The 22885-nt window shown below is 47.9% G+C and overlaps 1 protein-coding gene across 1 annotated transcript in view; it reads right to left on the bottom strand.

Annotated features, from left to right (window-relative positions):
- Positions 1 to 21101: 21101 nt before the first annotated feature.
- LOC309556587 (forkhead activin signal transducer 3-like) overlaps positions 21102 to 22885 on the bottom strand; it is a gene marked incomplete at its 3' end in the record, with an annotated part of 5071 nt that continues 3287 nt past the window's right edge. The window contains exon 3 of the mRNA XM_082259027.1: positions 21102 to 21854. Coding sequence (XP_082115153.1) covers positions 21102 to 21854 — 753 coding nt within the window. The remainder of the gene's footprint in view (positions 21855 to 22885) is intronic.

The following is a 22885-nucleotide window of genomic DNA, read 5'->3' as shown; positions in this document are numbered from 1 at the left end:
GCAACATTTTGATTTCATTTTGATTCTTGTATTTAGTTATCCTTTAACCTCAGAAAAAGACTCCAGAGAATTCAGTCTGTAGTTGTGCAATGGTTGGGGGGGAAATTCATCCCACGGGGGAAATCAGCTGACAGTCAGATGAATGAGTGATTCATCTCCTTCCCCCATTCACTGCTGCAGAGGGGATTAATCACTAATTCTCTGCACTGGAGGGATAGGCAATGCCGGAGATTAAAACTGCTGGATGGAGGCGGAGATGAGGAAGGCCCCATTGGCAATAAACCGAGGACAGCAAGTGGTGAAAGAAATCTGAATCTAATTGCTAACATATCATTAAATTATCATTTTACCAGTGATTTTTTTTTTCACCTGCAGCTTTCATTCAGTGATCCTGCCATGAATGACCTTGTTCAGCCACTTCCTGTTTTGGGGTGACAACGCTCTGTCCCCATCTCCTAATTGTGTTTCTGCATTGTCATCTGGTCGCATGGGCTTCCCATGGAATGGAGCTAAGAAAAGCATTTGCTATGATCCGGGTCATGTTGCCATGAACGCATGTCTGACCGATGTTGCAGGAATTCTTATTTATATCGCCCTTTCCACTTCTGTGCCCAGACCTGGCGAGGACAAGGGCTTACCAACAAAGGGTTAAAATCTCACAGGTATTCCCAGTTCAATCTGCAGCACTGACCAATCTACAGGGAATGTATTCCTCAATTGTAAATGTCTTATGGAACAATTCTAAAGATTGCTACTATGTTCAAGAGGACTGCTACTAAGTTACAGGAGACAGCTGGAGACTGCTGTTATGTTACTAGAGACTGCTAGAGACTGCTGCCATGTTACAGGAGACACCTAGAGACTGCTTTCATGTTTCAGGAGACAGCTAAAGACTGCTGCTACGTTACTGGAGAAAGCTAGAGACTGCTGCTATGTTACTGGAGACACCTAGAGGCTGCTGCCATGTTACAGGAGACACCTAGAGACTGCTTTCATGTTTCAATAGACAGCTAGAGACTGCTGTCATGTTACAAGAGACAGCTAGACACTGCTGACCTGTTACAGGAGACAGCTAGAGACTGCTGATCTGTTACAGGAGACAGCTAGAGACTGCTGACCTGGTACAAGAGACAGCTAGAGACTGCTGACCTGGTACAAGAGACAGCTAGAGACTGCTAACCTATTACAGGAGACAGCTAGAGACTGCTGTTATGTTACTGAAGACAGCTAGAGACTGCTGCCATGTTACAGGAGACGCCTAGAGACTGCTGTTATGTTACTGGAGACATCTAGAGACTGCTGCCATGTTACAGGAGACGCCTAGAGACTGCTGTTATGTTACTGGAGACAGCTAGAGACTGCTGCCATGTTACAGGAGACGCCTAGAGACTGCTGTTATGTTACTGGAGACATCTAGAGACTGCTGCCATGTTACAGGAGACGCCTAGAGACTGCTGTTATGTAACTGAAGACAGCTAGAGACTGCTGCCATGTTACAGGAGAGGCCTAGAGACTGCTGTTATGTTACTGGAGACATCTAGAGACTGCTGCCATGTTACAGGAGACGCCTAGAGACTGCTGTTATGTTACTGGAGACAGCTAGAGACTGCTGCCATGTTACAGGAGACGCCTAGAGACTGCTGTTATGTTACTGGAGACATCTAGAGACTGCTGCCATGTTACAGGAGACACCTAGAGACTGCTGACCTGTTACAGGAGACAGCTAGAGACTGCTGATATGTTACAGGAGATATCTAGAGATGGCTGTTATGTTACTGGAGACAGTTAGAGACTGCTGACATGGTACAGGAGACAGCTTGATACTGCTATGTTACAGGAGACAGCTTGAGACTGCTATGTTACAGGAGACAGCTAGAGACTGCTGACATGTTACAGGAGACAGCTAGAGACTACTGACATGTTACAGAAGACTGCTGCTATGTTAATGGAGACAGTTAGAGACTGCTCTGTTACAGGAGACAGCTAGAGAGTGCTATGTTACAGGAGACAGCTAAAGACTGTTGACATGTTACAGGAGACAGCTTGAGACTGCTATGTTAATGGAGACAGCTAGAGACAGCAATGTTACAGGTGACACCTAGAAGCTGGGTTCAAACTAATGCGGCCATGGGTCTCAGGTCCCAGCAAGGTGTCCGGTGTGTCCCTGTACAGTGATTTAGGTGAGAATCGGGTCCGAATTGTTGCCTTAATTTGCACCTGAAATGGAACCAAAGACGCACAGGACCCTTTTCCAATGCGGATCCCCATTGAAAGCCAGTCACACTCTCCTGTCATTCAAAGTGGATGCGGAGAAAACCGCATCCAATTCGTATAAGTTTGAACCCTGCCAGAGACTGCTGTTATGTTACTAGAGACAGCTTGAGACTGCTAAGTTACAGGAGACAGCCAGAGCCGGCTATGTTACTGGTCACAGCTAAAGACTGCTGTTATGTTACTGGTGACAGTTGGAGACTGCTGACATGTTACAGGAGACAGTTAGAGACTGCAATGTAACAATGACAGCTAGAGACTGCTGTTATGTTTCTGCAGACAGATAAAGACTGCTGACATGTGACAGGAGACAGCTACTAGAGGCTGCTGTTGTGTTACTGGTGACAGCTAGAGACTGCTATGTTACAGGAGACAGCTAGAGACTGTTTTTACATTACAGCAGACAGCTAGAGACTGCTATGTTACAGGAGACAGCTAGAGACTGTTTTTACATTACAGCAGACAGCTAGAGACTGCTATGTTAAAGGTGACATCTAAAGACTGCTGTTATGTATATGGAGACAGCTAAAGACTGCTGACATGTTACAGGGGACAGCTAGAGACTGCTATGTTACAGGGGACAGCTAGAGACTGCTACGTTACAGGAGACAGCTAGAGACTGTTTTTACATTACAGCAGACAGCTAGAGACTGATATGTTACAGGTGACATCTAAAGACTGCTGTTATGTATATGGAGACAGCTAAAGACTGCTGACATGTTACAGGGGACAGCTAGAGACTGCTATGTTACAGGGGACAGCTGGAGACTGCTATGTTACAGGGGACAGCTAGAGACTGTTGTTATGTTACAGGTGACATCTAAAGACTGCTGTTATGTAAATAGAGACAGCTAAAGACTGCTGACATGTTACAGGGACAGATGGAGACTGCTGTGTTACAGGGGACAGCTAGAAACTGCTGACATGTTACAGGGGACAGCTAGAGACTGCTGCTATGTTACAGGGGACAGCTATAGACTGCTGACATGTTACAGGGGACAGCTATAGACTGCTGACATGTTACAGGGGACAGCTATAGACTGCTGACATGTTACAGGGGACATCTAGAGACTGCTGCTACGTTACAGGGGACAGCTATAGACTGCTGACATGTTACAGGGGACAGCTAGAGACTGCTGCTATGTTACAGGGGACAGCTATAGACTGCTGCTATGTTACAGGGGACAGCTATAGACTGCTGACATGTTACAGGGGACAGCTAGAGACTGCTGACATGTCACAAGAAATCGCTGTTATGTTACATGGGATTGCTACAATTTTACAGAAGACTGCCAATGGTATTCTATAGGAGAGCACAACAAACTGCTTGCATGTTACAGGAGACTATTAAAAACCACTGCCATGTGACTGGAGACCTCCAAAGACTGCAGCCATGTCAGAGGATACTTTAGTCTCATGGTAAAGGAGAGACAGATACCATGTCACATGAGGCCAGTCCCGGAACAAGGTCATCGAGAGCCCAAGGCCAACATACCAAATCGCGCCCCCCCCCCCCCAAGATGTTTGAGAATTATGTGTCAGCAAAAATCCCCCTCCACAAAAAAAAAATTGAGCCGTAATCTGCATGCTTATCCCCTAAGCTTAAATCCCCCCTCCTCCCAGTCCAAATCCACCCCCCTGCTGAATTACCCCCCTCCCAGCACAAATATTTGCCCCCCATTCCGTGTTGCCAACCTACCAGATTGAAATTTACTGAAATGACAGCTGAGATCTACTGGCACAGCCAAGTTTTTACTGGCATTTCCAAAAGTTACAAAATTACAGTTTTAAGTGAAAATCAGTATTTAGACTACAAACAAGTACAATCCGCAATCAGCAATAAGATTAAAAGTAGGGGGAAAAAAGATGTCTTATTTTAGTGAAAGGTCCACAAGGGGACAATGTGGGGGGGGGGGGGGGGGCGGGGGATTGGGACTATGCAATACCAAAAAGTAAAAGAAAATATAATGGAAAATGAAAAAAATATATATTTTTATTGATATTCTAAAATAAGAATTTTATTGGTACAAAAAGCAGTAAAATACCTCAATGAAAGATCAGTATTAGGAGAATGATAAAAACCATGAAAACATACAAATAAACAAACAAATAAAATAAACAAAAAAATAAATATACAGGGAAACCCCAATATAAATACAAATGTAGAGAGTAGAGGACACCGAAGCCCACTAATTGTGTCCACTACTCTCTACATTTGTATTTATATGACATCACATGACACGCTCAGGCCCCGCCTCCGGCAGACCCAGCCCCTTTGCCGGTGCCGCCGAGCACACTGTAGCAGGCACTTGGATGGTCTCGGCCGACTCCATACCGGAACTAACATATTTTGTAATGTATCCTTTTCTTGTCATTGGCATTTACTGGCAGGAGAAAAGTGCCCATTTTTTACTGGCTGCCAGTAAAAATACTGACGATCGCCCCCCATCCCCCCAGCTCAAATTCACTCCCTCCGCATATGCTCCCAGAACAATCCCCCTCCCAAAAAATACATTCCCCCTTCCTAGCACAAATGCTCTATCCCTCAAATTTCCCCTCCAAACACAAATCCCCCCCCCCCATTCCAAATCTCCCCTCCCAGCAGAAATTCTGCTCCCCCAGTCCACCATTCTACCACTAATCCACCCCCCCCCCCCAAATTTCCCCTCCTAGCACAAACACCCCCCAATCATCCCTACTAGCACAAATCCCCCTCCCAAAAAAAATCCACCTCCTAGCACAAATCCACCACCCCCCAAATTTCCCCTTCTAGCGTAAACATTCCCTAATCATCCCTACTAGCATAAATCCCTCTCCCCCAGAAAAATCCACCTCCTAGCACAAATCCTTCCCCTCACCATGTTACTTTTTCTAGTGCAAACCCACAAAATCCCCCCTCCTAGTACAAGGCTTTCCCCATCCCCCCCTCTCAACACAAATCCCCCCCCCCCAAATCACAATTTATAGCTGCTGCCCCCCAAATTCCTGCTACAAATCCCACCCCCACCCCCAATCTCCTTGTAGTGCCCCTGCACCTGCCATGAAAGCGCAGTGCCCAGAGCTCCCTCCTGCCCACCCCTTGTCCCAACCCTGCCTGAGACCACAAATGTCAGAAGTAATATTACAAGAGACTGCCAGAGAATGCTATCCATGTTACAAGAAAAACTACTGCCATGCAGGGGAGGACTGGGCCAGGGGGCAGGGGGGGAATTCCCCCCTGGGCCGCTTTGATGCCCCGGAAAAAAGGCTGCACTGCCACAGACATGCCTTAAGAAATTTCTGGTGAAGAGAAGTAGAAAGTCCCTGCTGCTGACCTATTAAGTGCAGGTTGAAGACAAGGACAGAGCGCAGACCCCTACCCCCCCCCCCCCCCCAGCATGGATGGTGAAAACTGTGTCTGAGCAGAGGCCGGTTCCATGCCCCACTGGAGACTCTCCTCCCCCCCGAAGTCCCAACTGAGCTGTCCTAGCTTCCCCCAACCGCCCCCTGCTGGCCAGGTTGGGAAGCCAGATTTAGCCAGTGAGTAGAAAGGACCTGGAGCGGAGCTTCAGCCTGAAACAGGGGTCAGGAGGAGGCTGGGAAGAGGGGGAGTGGGAGGGGGGGCCGAGTTTTCTGCACCATGGGCCTCTGGTTTGTACTTGCCCCCTGGGCCGAATGTTGCCAGTTAGCCCCTGCTGCCATGTAACTAAAGCCGGCCCTGAGATATTCACATCCCACATCCCAGGAGACCTCGGGGCACTCTACAGCACATGGGTCATATGTAAGAGTCCTTAAGAGACAGCCGGCCCCGTGATGACATCAGAAAAAAAGATGGCGGCACAGGTTAGGGTGTGCATCAATGGAGCCGGTGAAAAAAGCTTAGAGGGGAGGAATAAAAAAAACATGTGCGATGGGGGGTTGGGTGGGGGGGAGCGAAGTTCTTTAATTAACTTTCCTTTGAATAATAACGGTTCAATGATTTGTATCTTCTTCGCCTAGGGTGCGGATATTAATATTATTTCTCTTTATTCTTATCTCTTTCAGCTGTGAGTATTTCCCTCGAGACGCTCCCATAATCCAACTGTAAATCCCAAAACATGAGTTCGGAGCCGTGCGGTCAGTCCGCGTCTGGTAATTACCGAGAAAACACGGCGAGATCTTCCCATCCTCCCCCGCACACAAAAAATGTCTGAGATATGCAAGTCTGATTCTCTCCATGGACACCGGAGCTATAATGTATATATGAATGTATAAATGTATATAAAAGGTATAAATACTGTATATGTATATAAAAATGTATGTGAGAATGTTTAAAATGTCCTGTTTATATGAAGGCATATATACAGTGTATGTACAGTATCTCACAAAAGTAAGTACACCCCTCACATTTTTGTAAATATTTTATTCTATCTTTTCATGTGACAACACTGAAGAAATGACACTTTGCTACAATGTAAAGTAGTGAGTGTACAGCTTGTATAACAGTGTAAATTTGCTGTCCCCTCAAAATAACTCAACACACAGCCATTAATGTCTAAACCGCTGGCAACAAAAGTGAGTACACCCCTAAGTGACAATGTCCAAATTGGGCCCAATTAGCCATTTTCCCTCCCCGGTGTCATGTGACTCATTAGTGTTACAAGGTCTCAGGTGTGAATGGGGAGCAGGTGTGTTAGATTTGGTGTTATCGCTCTCACTCTCTCATACTGGTCACTGGAAGTTCAACATGGCACCTCATGGCAAAGAACTCTCTGAGGATCTGAAAAAAAAAAAAAGAATTGTTCCTCTACATAAAGATAGCCTAGGCTATAGGAAGATTGCCAAGACCCTGAAACTGAGCTGCAGCACGGTGGTCAAGACCATACAGCGGTTTAACAGGACAAGTTCCACTCAGAACAGGAATCACCAATGTCAATCAAAGAAGTTGAGTGCACGTGCTCAGCGTCATATCCAGAGGTTGTCTTTGGGAAATAGACGTATGAGTGCTGCCAGCATTGCTGCAGAGGTTGAAGGGGTGGGGGGGTCAGCCTGTCAGTGCTCAGACCATACGCCGCACACTGCATCAAATTGGTCTGCATGGCTGTCGTCCCAGAAGGAAGCCTCCTCTAAAGATGATGCACAAGAAAGCCTGCAAACAATTTGCTGAAGTCAAGCAGACTAAGGACATGGATTACTGGAACCATGTCCTGTGATCTGATGAGACCAAGATAAACTTATTTGGTTCAGACGGTGTCAAGCGTGTGTGGCGGCAACCAGGTGAGGAGTACAAAGACAAGTGTGTCTTGCCTACAGCCAAGCATGGTGGTGGGAGTGTCATGGTCTGGGGCTGCATGAGTGCTGCCGGCACTGGGGATCTACAGTTCATTGAGGAAACCATGAATGCCAACATGTACTGTGACATACTGAAGCAGAGCATGATCCCCTCCCTTTGTAGACTGGGCCGCAGGGCAGTATTCCAACATGATAACGACTCCAAACACACCTCCAAGACGACCACTGCCTTGCTAAAGAAGCTGAGGGTAAAGGTGATGGACTGGCCAAGCAAGTCTCCAGATCTAAACACTATTAAGCTGTGGGGCATCCTCAAATGGATGGTGGAGGAGCGCAAGGTCTCCAACATCCACCAGCTCTGTGATGTCATCATGGAGGAGTGGAAGAGGACTCCAGTGACAACCTGTGAAGCTCTGGTGAACTCCATGCCCAAGAGGGTTAAGGCAGTGCTGGAAAATAATGGTGGCCACACAAAATATTCACACTTTGGGCCCAATTTGGACATTTTCACTTAGGGGTGTACTCACTTTTGTTGCCAGTGGTTTAGACATTAAGGGCCGGTTTACACTTGTGCGATGCGGGAAGGCTGCGAATACGCAGCCTGTTCCCGCATCGCATCCGCACAAGAGGCAGTTCACACTGCTATATGCGATACGCAGGGGTGTCAATTAAATGTTAACGACACCCCCAGTTTGATCGCATATCGCAGTGTGATCTGACAGTTCGCACAGGATCGGATCGCACAAGTGGGAACCACTGTGCGATCCGATCCTGATCCGGCTGAAAAAAATGCCTCCTGTGCGTCTTTGGTGCGGGTGCAGTGCGAATTTCAGCCATACAAAGTGTATGGCTGAATTTTCATCCGCACAGGAGATCGCATGTAATGAAGGAGCAGTGCAGTCCGAATTACATGCGATCTCCGCAGCCGCACTAATGTGTTGTGTTAATGTGTTGAGTTATTTTGAGGGGACAGCAAATTTACACTGTTATACAAGCTGTACACTCACTACTTTACATTGTAGCAAAGTGTCATTTCTTCAGTGTTGTCACATGAAAAGATAGAATAAAATATTTACAAAAATGTGAGGGGTGTACTGACTTTAGTAAGATACAGTATATAGGAAGGTATAAATGTATATAGGAGTGTATAAATATATAAATAAATAAATAAATAAATAAGTAAATAAATATGTATATGAATCTGTATATGTATAAATGTAGAAGTAAATACTGTATGAATGTATAAATGAATATATGAATGTACACACATCAGTCGGTGAGCACAGCGGATGTCTTCCTGACCCTGGTGTGTCTCATAGATAACAAGTGCAAAGGCATCAGGGGTATAGACTATATAAGTCTATGTGAAGCTGGTAAGGCCACCTTGTGCCATTTGCCTGGCATGTCTTAAACGAGTCTGGAGTGATACGAGGGATATGTATTACTTGTCAGCAGAGTTAAATGACAAATCCACCTAAAACTGATATTTTAGTTACGGGTGGAGTTTATTGAGCCTGATTACCCGCTGGTTTCTTCTGTCCCTTGGAGACTCCAATAGGGAGATATCTTCATCATTGTTCCCCGTTTTTTTCGTGACTGATTTTTTACCTTGGGCTATTCCAGCTCTTCATGTTTTATTCTTAAAATATATAAACTCAGCAGGGATGGTGCACAGCAGGTGTACAGATCCAAGAACTCAGCACAGGGATGGTGGGAGCCTCTCCTAATGAGCACAGCAGGTGTACAGATCCAGAAACTCAGCACAGGGATGGTGAGAACCCCTCATAATGAGCACAGCAGGTGTACAGATCCAAGAACTCAGCACAGGGATGGTGGAAACCCTTCAAAATGGGCACAGCAGGTGTACAGACCCAGGAACTCAGCACAGGGATGGTGGAAACCCTTCATAATGGGCACAGCAGGTGTACAGACCCGGGAACTCAGCACAGGGATGGTGGGAACCCCTCATAATGGGCACAGCAGGTGTACAGACCTGGGAACTCAGCACAGGGATCGAGGGAACCCCTCATAATGGGCACAGCAGGTCTGAAAACCCAGAAACTCAGCACAGGAATGGTGGAAACTCCTCTTAACGAGCACAGAAGGTGTTCAGACCCAGGAACTCATCACAAAGATGGTGCAAACCACTCTTAATGAGCACAGCAAGTGTACAGATCCAGGAAATTAGCACAGGGATTGAGGGAAACTCTCATAATGGGCACAGCAGTTGTACAGAGCCAGAACTTAGCACAGGGATGGGAACCCCTCATAATGGGCACAGGGATGGTGGAAACCCCTCATAATGGGCACAGCAGGTGTACAGACCTGGAAACTCAGCACAGGGATAGAGAGAACCCCTCATAATGGGCACAGCAGGTGTACAGACCCAGGAACTCAGCACAGGGATAGAGAGAACCCCTCATAATGGGCACAGCAGGTGTACAGACCCAGGAACTCAGCACAGGGATAGAGAGAACCCCTCATAATGGGCAGGTGATCAGAGCTCAGAGCTGGGAAGGTCTTGTTTCCTTAGTTGGGACATGTGCGCCACCATGTACTGTAAACTACTCATTGGTGGGCACTTTGCCAAGTGTGGATACTAAGGCTCTCCTCCTGTTGACTTTAAATGGCATCATGACAAGTTCTGTGTTGTTAAACTATGACCAAAGGATATACCTCAGTGCTATTGACCATGGTAAGAAATGTGACGACTGTTTTGGATTTGTATCAGTCTTACTCAAGGGCTTTGTGGATTTTTATCAGATAAATGGAAGATGGTCCGATTTCTCTGGTTGAGTGAAAAACATCTGTGCCACCATTTAAGCTACCAACAGGTGAGCAATTTCCCCTTCCGAGAAGAAATGAAGACCTCATATTAGGAAGAAGGTTCTTACTTCTCTGGTTGCATTAAGAACATGTGTGCCACTATGTATACTACCCATTGGCAAGCGCTTTCCGCTTTAGGGGAGGAGTGGAGAAGACCTCACGTTAGCAAGATGGCCCATTTCTCTGGATGGGTTTAGAACATCTATGCTACTATGTAAGCTAGTCTTTGGTGAGCATTTCCTCTTTGGGGGAGCAGTGCAGAAGACCCTATGTTAGAACCATTTCTCTGGTTGGTTTAAAAGCATCTGAACCATCGTGTAATCTACCCATTTGGCAAGTGCTTTCCCCGTTGGGAGTGGAGAAGACCTCATGTTAGGAGGAAGGTCTCACTTCTTTGGTCTTTGAACCTCTGAGCCACCATGTAAGCTACCCATTAGCTGGTTGCTTTCCCCTTCAGGGAAAAACAATATGTTCCTCCCTGGGCCGGTGCTAGACTACTTTGCACCCTAGGCAAGACCAGCTACTTGAGCACACCCCCCCCCCCCCCCCAGAATAAAAAATAACTGTACACATTGCCACCTTTCTTGTACATAATGCCCCCCGTTTAACACTACACTCTGCTACACCCCCTTCCTGCACACACTGCCCCTCTTTAACCCTATACCCCCCTTCATATACACACTGCCCCCCTTTAACCCCACACACCCCTTTATATACAAAGTGCCCCCCCTCTCTAGAGGTGACATCCACCGGGGATGAGAAGGTGACAGGAGAGGAATGTCTCACTGGCCATGACTGCGCCCTAGGTGGTAGTGCGCCCTAGGCGGCCGCCTAGTTTGCCTAGTGGTAACACCGGCCCTGGTTCCTCCATCAGAGAGGGGATTTAGATGGGGATACTTATTTTAGATGCTAAAGATGCTAAATGTTTATAATTTTATTTTATATTCTTACAATGTCACTGACTATGACTCTGTCCATTCAGAAAAGGAAGGAGCATATTTACTGACCCTTCCTGGTTCTCTATTGTGACACATCCTCCGCAGCAGCCGGCAGGAGAGGGGAGGGAGCACAGTGGGGGGGGGGGGGGGGACACACAGGGGCCCAGAGACAGCAGAACACAAGTGAACTGGATAGGAGGAGTTGCGGGGGCGGCATACAGAGAAACCAATCTCCTCCATTTTCCTCCTGCAGCTACAGGAGGGAAAGTGATTTCTCTACATGCTGTCCCCGCCGCCCCTCCTATTTAGGTGTACAGGGGAGCCGCACAGGCCCCCTGGAGCATGGGGCCTGGTTGCAATTGCAACCCCTGCAACCCCTGAAGTTGCGCCCCTGGTACAGCCTCCCAATGTAAGGAATGGCTGTACGCTGCTATATGAGGGTTGACATTGGGAGTTATGCAAACTCGTGCATGCACATGGGTGTACAACACAGGAAAAACAACAGATCTACTGACAGGATCAACAGATAGTAAAGCTATGTTACAGGAGGACTCTTTGAGTTTAACTTCAAAATTTAATTGCTAAAAATTAGTATATTAGTAATTATAATTAGTAAATAAATAACTATCATTATAACCGAGTGAATGGACCCTGAATCCTATCACCGCCCCTTAGCATCAGAGTCACCAAATAATGTTCAGTTGTATAAAGATTGCTGTGTATGTGGAAGCAATGGAAAGATTTTATCCTGTGCAACACCGCCATCTGGGGGAAAAAAATGATATTGCAAAACTCCATCACCTAAGCTGCCATGATTTCCCTAATATAATATTACTCCCTCAGGGTATATGTAAGGGGACACTTCTACACTGACCACCAATGTAAGGGGACACTTCTACACTGACCACCAATGTAAGGGGACACTTCTACACTGACCACCAATGTAAGGGGACACTTCTACACTGACCACCAATGTAAGGGGAGACTTCTACACTGACCACCAATGTAAGGAGGCACTTCTACACTGACCACCAATGTAAGGGTCACTTCTACACTGACCACCAATGTAAGGAGGCACTTCTACACTGACCACCAATGTAAGGGTCACTTCTACACTGACCACCAATGTAAGGGGACACTTCTACACTGACCACCAATGTAAGGGGACACTTCTACACTGACCACCAATGTATGGGGGCACTTCTACACTGACCTCCAATGTAAGGGGGCACTTCTACACTGACCACCAATGTAAGGGGACACTTCTACACTGACCACCAATGAAAGGGGACAGTTCTACACTGACCTCCAATGTAAGGGGGCACTTCTACACTGACCACCAATGTAAGGGGACACTTCTACACTGACCACCAATGTAAGGGTCACTTCTACACTGACCACCAATGAAAGGGGACACTTCTACACTGACCACCAATGTAAGGGTCACTTCTACACTGACCACCAATGTAAGGAGGCACTTCTACACTGACCACCAATGTAAGGGTCACTTCTACACTGACCACCAATGTAAGGGGACACTTCTACACTGACCACCAATGTAAGGGGACACTTCTACACTGACCACCAATGTAAGGGGACACTTCCACCAATGTAAGGGGGCACTTCTACACTGACCATCGATGTAAGGGGACACTTCTACACTGACCACCAATGTAAGGGGGCACTTCTACACTGACCACCAATGTAAGGGGACACTTCTACACTGACCACCAATGTAAGGGTCACTTCTACACTGGCCACCAATGAAAGGGGACACTTCTACACTGACCACCAATGTAAGGGGACACTTCTACACTGACCACCAATGTATGGGGGCACTTCTACACTGACCTCCAATGTAAGGGGGCACTTCTACACTGACCACCAATGTAAGGGGACACTTCTACACTGACCACCAATGTATGGGGGCACTTCTACACTGACCACCAATGTAAGGGGGCACTTCTACACTGACCACCAATGTAAGGGGACACTTCTACACTGACCACCAATGAAAGGGGACACTTCTACACTGACCTCCAATGTAAGGGGGCACTTCTACACTGACCACCAATGTAAGGGGACACTTCTACACTGACCACCAATGTAAGGGGGCACTTCTACACTGACCTCCAATGTAAGGGGGCACTTCTACACTGACCACCAATGTAAGGGGACACTTCTACACTGACCACCAATGAAAGGGGACACTTCTACACTGACCACCAATGTAAGGGGACACTTCTACACTGACCACCAATGAAAGGGGACACTTCTACACTGACCACCAATGTAAGGGGACACTTCTACACTGACCATCGATGTAAGGGGGCACTTCTACACTGACCACCGATGTAAGGGGGCACTTATACACTGACCACCAATGTAAGGGGACACTTCTACACTGACCACCAATGTAAGGGGTCACTTCTACACTGACCACCAATGTAAAGGGACACTTCTACACTGACCATCGATGTAAGGGGTCACTTCTACCACCAATGTAAGGGGACACTTCTACACTGACCACCAATGTAAGGGGACACTTCTTAACTGACCACCAATGTAAAGGGACACTTCTACACTGACCATCGATGTAAGGGGTCACTTCTACCACCAATGTAAGGGGACACTTCTACACCGACCACCAATATAAGGGGACACTTCTACACTGACCACCAATGTAAGGGGTCACTTCTACCCTGACCACCAATGGAAGGGGACACTTCTACACTGACCACCAATGTAAGGGGTCACTTCTACACTGACCACCAATGTAAGGGGTCACTTCTACACTGACCACCAATGTAAGGGGCACTTCTACACTGACCACCAATATAGGGGGTCACTTCTACACTGACCACCAATGTAAAGGGACACTTCTACACTGACCATCAATGGAAGGGGACACTTCTACACTGACCACCAATGTAAGGGGTCACTTCTACACTGACCACCAATGTAAGGGTCCCTTCTACACTGACCACCAATGTAAGGGGACACTTCTACACTGACCACCAATGTAAGGGGACACTTCTACACTGACCATCAATGGAAGGGGACACTTCTACACTGACCACCAATGTAAGGGGTCACTTCTACACTGACCACCAATGTAAATTGCGCCCCCTCCCCCCTAAGCTCATGTGGAGGGGGAGAGAGAAAGCACAACCCACACCTCCTCCCGACTCTCTCCTCCTCTTCTTGCCACTTCCAGCGCTGAGTTGACAGAAGTAGAGATGCCGATGTCACTACTCCTGCCGGCCTTACTTTGAAGGAACTTGCGGCACCCCCACCCCTACAATACACGCTACGCCCAGGGATGCCAACCCTTCTGCCCACCCCTTGTCCCGGCCCTGACACCCCCCCCCCCCCAGGATGTATGAGCATTGTGTGTTAGCAAGATTCCCCCCACAAAAACACTGAGCACTATTCTGCAGACTCAACCCCTAAGCATAAATTCCCCTTCCCCCAGTACAAATCTGCCCCCACCCTCCTGAAATCCACCCTCCTAGCACAAATCTTTGCCCCCCCATCCCCCAAATCTCCCCAGCTCAAATGCCCCCCCTCCCCCCAAAAAAAAAACAATTCACCCATCCTAGCACAAATTCTAAAATTTTCCCTCCCAGCACAAATCTTTTTCTCTCCACCCCCCTTCCAAACACAGATCCCCCTAGATTACAATCTTATCACCCCCCCCCCCCCCAAATTCTCACTTTCATCACAAATACCCTCCCTCCAATCTCTTTGCGGCACCCCCCCCCCCACACCTCACATGATCCAACAGTACCCAGGGCAACCTCCCCTCCTGCCCACCCCTTGTCCTGACCCTGGGTTTGGTATAAGTATAAGGTATAAGGCTGGTATGGGTGCATTATGGGTTGGATGCACCGTGCACGTGGTGTCCTCCTCTCTGTCTGTATTAGCAGTGTTAATAATGGGCGGTGGGAAAGAGAGTGGACACTCCAGCCTCTCTGCAGCAGCGGTGCAGGATCTGTAATGTGGGGGGTGCTGCACTGCCCCCAGGTGTCCTCACTCTCAGTCTCAGGCTTGCATCTCTTCTGGCAGGTGAATACTCAGATAGAGGTGTTCTGCTTTCTCTCTCTCCTTGGCGCCAACAGGAAGAACTTTCCCGGCCAGGTCAACAAAAATCCTTTCTCCATTATTCCTACTGTACAGTGTCCATTAGGATCTGTAGTCCAAAGAGTCTATTCATTCCATTATATGGCTGCCATCTCAAACCACCACTCCCAAGATTCTCAGTGTCCTGCATAGAAGGCTATGGGCTTGCCTGGCTTTAGCTCTCCCCCTGCTGGCCAGAGGAGAATGGTGAAGCATAACATCAGTATCTCAGTATAGGGAGAGAATACTAAAGGGCAATGTCTCCGTCTCCTTATTGCTGTAGCTCAGCACCTGGGGACATAAAAATACACTTAAATGAATTTGAGTGCACACAAACTCATAATACCTAATGTTTGGGTAAAATATAAAAGAAGATATTGCACCAAGTAAATAGATACCAAACATGTCAACATTTAAAGTTTTGCACACCCATGAAATAGTGACAAACTACAGGACCTAAAAATCTCTTAAGGTGACAATTTACTGGCTTTCTTGGCTAATAATGGCCATTAAACAAAGAACTGGAGTCGAAAGTGGTAAAATCCTGGTCACTTCTGGCTTCATTTGTCAGAGTAGGGGGAGGAATGAATGTTCCTCCGTCTCCTCTGTGTTTAGCCAACCTGACCGCTGGCCACTGCTGTATTTTGGCCTAGGCTGACAAGGCCCAGGCCTAGGGCGGCACTTTGCAGGGGGGGGCAGCAAAAAAAAGCCGCCCCCCCACCTGAGACTCTATTGGCTACTGGTTGCTAGAGCCGCCTCTCTCACCCCCCTCTCTCTCTCTCACTCACCCCCCTCTCTCTCACCCCTCTTTCTCTCACCCCCTCTCTCTCTCACCCCCCTCTCTCTCTCTCACCCCTCTTTCTCTCACCCCCTCTCTCTCTCACCCCCCTCTCTCTCTCTCACCCCTCTTTCTCTCACCCCCCCTCTCTCTCATCCCCCTCTCTCTCTCTCACCCCTCTTTCTCTCACCCCCCTCTCTCTCACCCCCTCTCTCTCTCTCCCACCCCTCTCTCTCATCCCCTCCTCTCTTATCCCCTCCTCTCTCACCCCCCTCTTTCTTTCTCTCTCTAACCCCCTCTCTCTCACCCCCCTCACTCTCATCCACTCTCCCTCCCTCACCCCCCCCTCTCTCATCTCTCTCACCCACCCCTCTCTCTCTCCCACACCCCCTCGTGAGATCTCAGGGGTTTATGCTGGGACTTGTAGTCCTTCAATTTTGGAAGGAGTCACATCCATTAAAAAGGAAGGAGTAGGGCAAATTTACATAGGAGGGGGGGGGGGGTGTCCAATTTTAGTCGTGCCTAGGGCAGCACAAAACCAAAATACACACACAGGAAAATTGCATGAAAAGAACAAGTCGATATGTCAATCTGAACCTTAAAGTGATTGTAAGGTACACTATATTACCAGAAGTATTGGGACACCTGTTCTAAAGATGTAGACAAAAAAGTTGCCGTGCAAAATAGGCCCTTACCCCTGTTGAAGATTCATAACAAATATTGGGACAGAAAAAGACGGGGCTTTGCGGGCCTGTGGGAGTAGAAGGATCAAAAAGTAGAACCAATAGTAAAATCAAAAATACATTTTATTGGTTTATCAAATAAAAAACAAGCATGGATAACCATGCATGTATAATAACAAACAAGTACAACATACAATTGTTAAAATATAGTGTCACTGTAATTATAGAAACATATCCCACAAGGGGTTAGAAGCGGAAAAAACAAAGCCTGTGTAGGTGGAAGATGGGTCTCAAGCTGGATTCGGTCACGGTAGGTCCCCAGCAAGCCGACGCGTTTCGCTTAAGGCTTCCTCAGGGCCTGAGAGACCATAACAGACCGATGTTTACTTTTTAACAGTGACTTGTGTTAGGCGGCAAGGCTGTAGCGGTACATAGACTGTTCGGAAGATAATATCTCCGTATTCACCATACAGAATTTATATAAGTATCAAGTAAAACACTTTTGTATTACATCCGATGTGTTGGGTTGCGGCTGCATCATCAAGGTCAAGGCTGCTATAAATAGCTCCAATCTTGGCCTCTTGGGGTATAATCACCCCTCAGCAAATAATTGTCCTCTTCCTGGATTATTTATCCATATATGCAATCACCCTCAGGTACAATCAATTTAGTGTCAATATTGCACTCGTTTAAGCCAGGTTTTAAAGACCTCTATGCAGTTTGTAGGAAATATATCCCCAATCTACTTGTCCTAAATGGCAGCAGGGTTGACCTCTCCTCAAACTGAAAGGTGCTCCAGGCAGGGAAATAGGACCTATACAGGTGTATATTTCAGTTAAATGGACCCAAGGTCCTGGGCTATCCAAGCCCTCTGTATCACAAGAAAGCCCACAAACAGTTTGCTGAAGACAAGCAGACTAAGGACATGGATTACTGGAACCATGGCCTATGATCTGATGAGACCCAAGATAAAATTATTTGGTTCAGATGGTGTCAAGCGTGTGTGGTGGCAACCAGGTGAGTACAAAGACAAGTGTGTCTTCCCTACAGTCAAGCATGGTGGTGGGAGTGTCATGGTCTGGGGCTGCATGAGTGCTGCCGGCACTGGGGAGCTACAGTTCATTGAGGGAACCATGAATGCCAACATGTACTGTGACATACTGAAGCAGAGCATGATCCCCTCCCTTCAGAGACTGGGCCACAGGGCAATATTCCAACACAATAACGACCCCAAACACACCTCCAAGATGACCACTGCCTTGCTAAAGAAGCTGAGGGTAAAGGTGATGGACTGGCCAAGCATGTCTCCAGACCTAAACCCTACTGAGCATTTGTGGGACATCCTCAAAGGGAAGGTGGAGGAGCGCAAGGTCTCTAACATCCACCAGCTCTGTGATGTCATCATGGAAGAGTGGAAGAGGACTCCAGTGGCAACCTGTGAAGCTCTGTTGAACTCCATGCCAAAGAGGGTTAAGGCAGTGCACTCTGTCCTGGTCTACAACCTGCACTCAGTAGGTCAGTGGCGGGGACTTTTTACTTCTCTTCACCAGGAATCCTTCAGGCATGTCTGTGGCAGAAGCAGTGCAGCCTTTTTACAGGTTCTCAGAGTGGCCCAGGGGGGCAATTTTCCCCTGGTTCCCTGGCCCAGTTCTTCCCTGCGGGCCGTCTTGTGGCCAACAGGCAGGTGTCCAGAGAAGTTGCGACCCCTAAGCTTTCCCTCCTCGTCAGGAACCTTTCCCTGCCACTAGTACTGTCTCTACGAGACGGGGTACCTGTCGCTACTCTACCAACCAAATGCGTTGTCAAACCTGGGATTCAGGGCCTTAAATAGGCTTTGCCTCTCCCAAGATAGCTGCCGGAGTCACATAGTGGCAACATTCAACTTATGCTTCCCCAGTGACCCAGGAAGCCATAGAGGGACTGTGTTCCTCCTGATTTCCCCTCCAACTCTGCAGTGTCGCAGCGGAATAGCACCTCCTGCAGTGGGGAAAGTAGACTGCACCGGCCTACACCCTTTCTGGATATTTGGAACAAGGTAAAGCCCAACATTGAAGGACCTCCCCTCCAGGGAGAAGGTGATCGGTGAAGGAAGCAGATGGGGAGAAGGTGCAGACTAATTCATTCTATCCCACATCAGAGACACAAACATGGCTCAGCCTGGGCCAGTTTGACACTACCTCTGCCATTGCTGAGAAGAGAATCGGATGGATTGCCTAGGCTTGCTCTTTTATGCTGCTAATTAACTTAAACAGTAAAGGAAGCTGTTACTGAAACTCGGCTTCCCTATGATAGTCTGAGCAAGAGATGTTATCCACAGCCAAAACCTGGGAAATGTGAGAGCAATTATTATCTGTGAAAACCTGGCTGTTGAACCCGGGAAGGAGTGAGGGGCCAGCATGTGAATATTGGGTTGAGCTGGTGCAACCAGAAGGGTGGAGGGGTCCGGTCTCCAGCCACCATCCTCATGCAGTGCTGTATTTTGGCCTAGGCCAACAAGGCACTTTGCAGGGGGGAGGCAAAATAACCACCCCCGTCTCCACTTGGGACTCTATTGGCCACTGGTTGCTAGTTTCCACCCCCACTCTCTCTCCCACCCCCACTCTCTCTCTCTCCCCCACCACCCCCATTTCTCTCTCTCCCCCTCTTTCTCTCACCCCCCTCTCTCTCTCTCTCCATTCCCCCCTCTCTCTCTCACCCACCCCCACTCTCTCTCTCTCCCACCCCCACTCTCTCTCTCTCTCCCCCACCACCCCCTTTCTCTCTCTCCCCCTCTTTCTCTCACCCCCCCTCTCTCTCTCCATTCCCCCCTCTCTCTCTCACTCACCCCCTCTCTCTCTCCCACCCCCTTTCCCTCTCTCCTACCCCCTCCTGCACTCTCTCTCACCCCCACTCTCTTTCTCTCCCCCACCACCCCCCTTTCTCTCTCTCCCCCTCTTTCTCTCACCCCCCCTCTCTCTCTCTCCTTTCCCCCCTCTCTCTCTCACCCCCCTCTCTCTCTCCATTCCCCCCTCTCTCTCTCACCCACCCCCCCTCTCTCTCTCCCACCCCCTTTCCCTCTCTCCTACCCCCTCCCGCATTCTCTTTCACCCCCTCCCGCTCTCTCTCTCATCCCCTCCTCTCTCTCATCCCCCCTCTCTCCCACCACTCTCTCTCTCTCTCCCACCACCCTCTCTATCTCTCTCATCCACCCCCTCACCCTCCCTTACCCACCCCCCTCTCTCTCTCTCACCCCCTCCAGCTCTCTCTCTTTCATCCCCCTCCTCTCTCTCATCCCCCCTCTCTCCCACCACTCTCTCTCTCTCTCCCTCTCTCCCACCACCCTCTTTATCTCTCTCACCCCCCCTCACCCTCCCTTACCCATCCCCCGTCTCTCTTCCACCCCCTCTCACCCCCCCCCTCTCTCGTGAGATCTCTGGGGTTATTGCTGGGACTTGTAGTCCTTCAATTTTGGAGGGAGTCACATCTGTTAAACAGGAAGGGGTGGGGCAAATTTACATAGGAGGGGGAGGGGGACGCCCAATTTTAGTCTTGCCTAGGGCAGCACAAAACCAAAATACACCACTGTCCTCATGCAGGGAAGTGCAGATTGGGCGGAGAGGCAGGTTTACCTTGGAAATCTGTGGAATCTTTAGAGGTGACCTGGCTGCTCGTGATAGCCTTGCACATGGCAGCCCGGGTCCCGCTTCACATCCACCTTTTGCCTGTTTTGACGCCTTCTGTTACATCCTTATAACATAACATAAAATAAATTAAAAATGGTGCAGGGATGGTGGGAAGTTGGAAAACCCTCATAATAAGGACAGCAAGTGTGTAGAGCCGGGAGATACAGGACCCTCTCAGGGAGATCAACTCACCAGCATTAGCCAAATACTGAAATGTTACCTTTGGGTGGACTGATCCTTTAAGACCTATACAGTTGATATATAATTTTTACAGAGTGTAATACTAGTTCTAATCTTGATACTCTTGTAGACAATTGCAACACTGATGCCAAACTTCAGTAAAAAAATATTCTGTTTTATTTGAAGTGAATACAGACAGACAAGGTACAAAATGATTGTGATATTGTGATATATATACATGTGGTCCAATACCTCTGGACCGTATGTCATGTTTGGTGCCACCTCTGCTGGGCCACATGCCAAGTTGAGTGCCAACGTCATCGGGTAAGGCTTAAAGTGCAGCTAGTCCTTGGGACAAAAGTGAACCAGCCTTGTCTCAACATCTGGCCAGTTAGTAACAGTTGGGTCTGTACCCTGGGTACACCCCACCCTGAGATATATGCTGCCCATACACGCCACCCGGAGATAAATGCTGCCCAAACGAGCCACCCTGAGATAAATGCTGCCCAAACGAGCCACCCTGAGATAAATGCTGCCCATACATGTTTTGAGGTGACATGTAGCCCCCAGGTGAAGGATATACGGGGACGTCAAAAACCGTTTTATTGGGAGGAAAATCTGACAGGGAACTCCTGGTTTCAGAGGGTCTAGGCGGAGGAGGCATTTGAGGTGTCAGATTGGCAGGGTAGACATCTCTCCGCTCCGCACAGGTGGAGCTTGAGTACAGGGAAGGCATGTAATTACACAAAGGGATTGAGGAGAAGTTGGAGTAAAGCAGGAGAGGGTGTATGCTGGGAGGGGCCACCACATTAGGGGCCACGCATTTTGAGTACGATGTTGGAAGGTTCCATAAGATCATTGGGAAGGTTGAGGCTGGATCTACACTTGGGGTTTGGGTTGTTACTGGAGGCGGACCCTCTGCTTCTCCTCTGACCCCAGTATTTTCTTTCGAAAGATGAGGGTTATGAAAATCGAAAGGTCTGTAGGGCTGTCCATGCAGGATGTAAGGAGCCAGGTCATGAGGGTAGGCTTCTTGACGGGTGACCGCCGTATTCTGCAGCTTCATGGCTTCGGCCGGAATACGGCTCACATCCACTGTCCAGTAGTTCCCTTTAGCCTGCGGCTTCAGGGGATCTTTAAGGACCTGCAAAGAGGAAGCAGATGTTAGAGGCGTAAGCCAACACAGCAAATCTATTATGGGTCAGGGTAACAAAACCTTGTGACCTATTTATAATAATCAGGAAAATAATTTCCCAAAATCTGCCCCTATTTTCAAAAATGGATATATTTTACTTGGTTAAGATATGTAGAAAATGAGAAAATGTTAAAAACCAAACAGCGATGGAATTTGGTTTAATTAACCGGTTGCCGATCGCCGCAAGTACATATACTGCGGCGGTCAGCCCCGGCCAGTCACTAGCCTCTCATTAGCTTGTGAGCCAATAGTGGGCGAGCGCGCGCCCCGGCTCGTTCCCTAACAAGTCAGTGGGTGTGACCGGGGGACCCGATGTCCGCCGGTCACTCGCGATCGTTCGCCGTGAAGGGAGAAAGGCAGGCGGCTAATGTAAACACAGCCGCCTGTCATTCTCCCCTGTGTAAAAATGGAGATCACACGGTTCTACTATGTAGGACCGTTGATCTTTGTTCTTACACCAGTAGCCATGTCCAATCACAGTTAGAAACAAGCCCCTAGGGACATACTTAACCCCTCCTGCCCCAATAAAGTTAACCCCTTCCCAGCCAGTGTCATTTTTACAGTAACAGTGCATATTTATAGCACTGATTACTGCAGTAATGTCACTGGTACCCCCAAAAGTGTCAAAAATGTCAGTCAAGGGTCCGATCTGTCCACCGCAATGTCGCAGTTCCGCAAAAAAAATCGCAGATCGCCGCCATTACTCGTTAAAAAGAAAAACAACAAAAATGACAAAAATCTTTCCCTTAGTTAGTAAACGCAATAACTTTTGCGCATACCAATCAAAATACGCTTATTGTGATTTTTTTTACCAAGCATATGTAGCAAAAAAACATTGGCCAAAAATGTTAAAAAATTTTGATTTTTACATTTTTTTGGGGGGAATTTCATTGAAAAAAAAATGTGAAAAATATTGTTATTTTTGCAAAATTGACGCTCTTTTTTTGTTTATAGCGCATGATCAAAAAATCGCACAGGTA

Source organism: Pelophylax lessonae, assembly GCF_965119305.1.
Source record: "Pelophylax lessonae genome assembly, chromosome: 5".
NCBI classification, from domain to species: domain Eukaryota; kingdom Metazoa; phylum Chordata; class Amphibia; order Anura; family Ranidae; genus Pelophylax; species Pelophylax lessonae.
The sequence above is the reverse complement of the archived record's forward strand: the minus strand, read 5'-3'. Positions and strand labels throughout refer to the sequence as shown.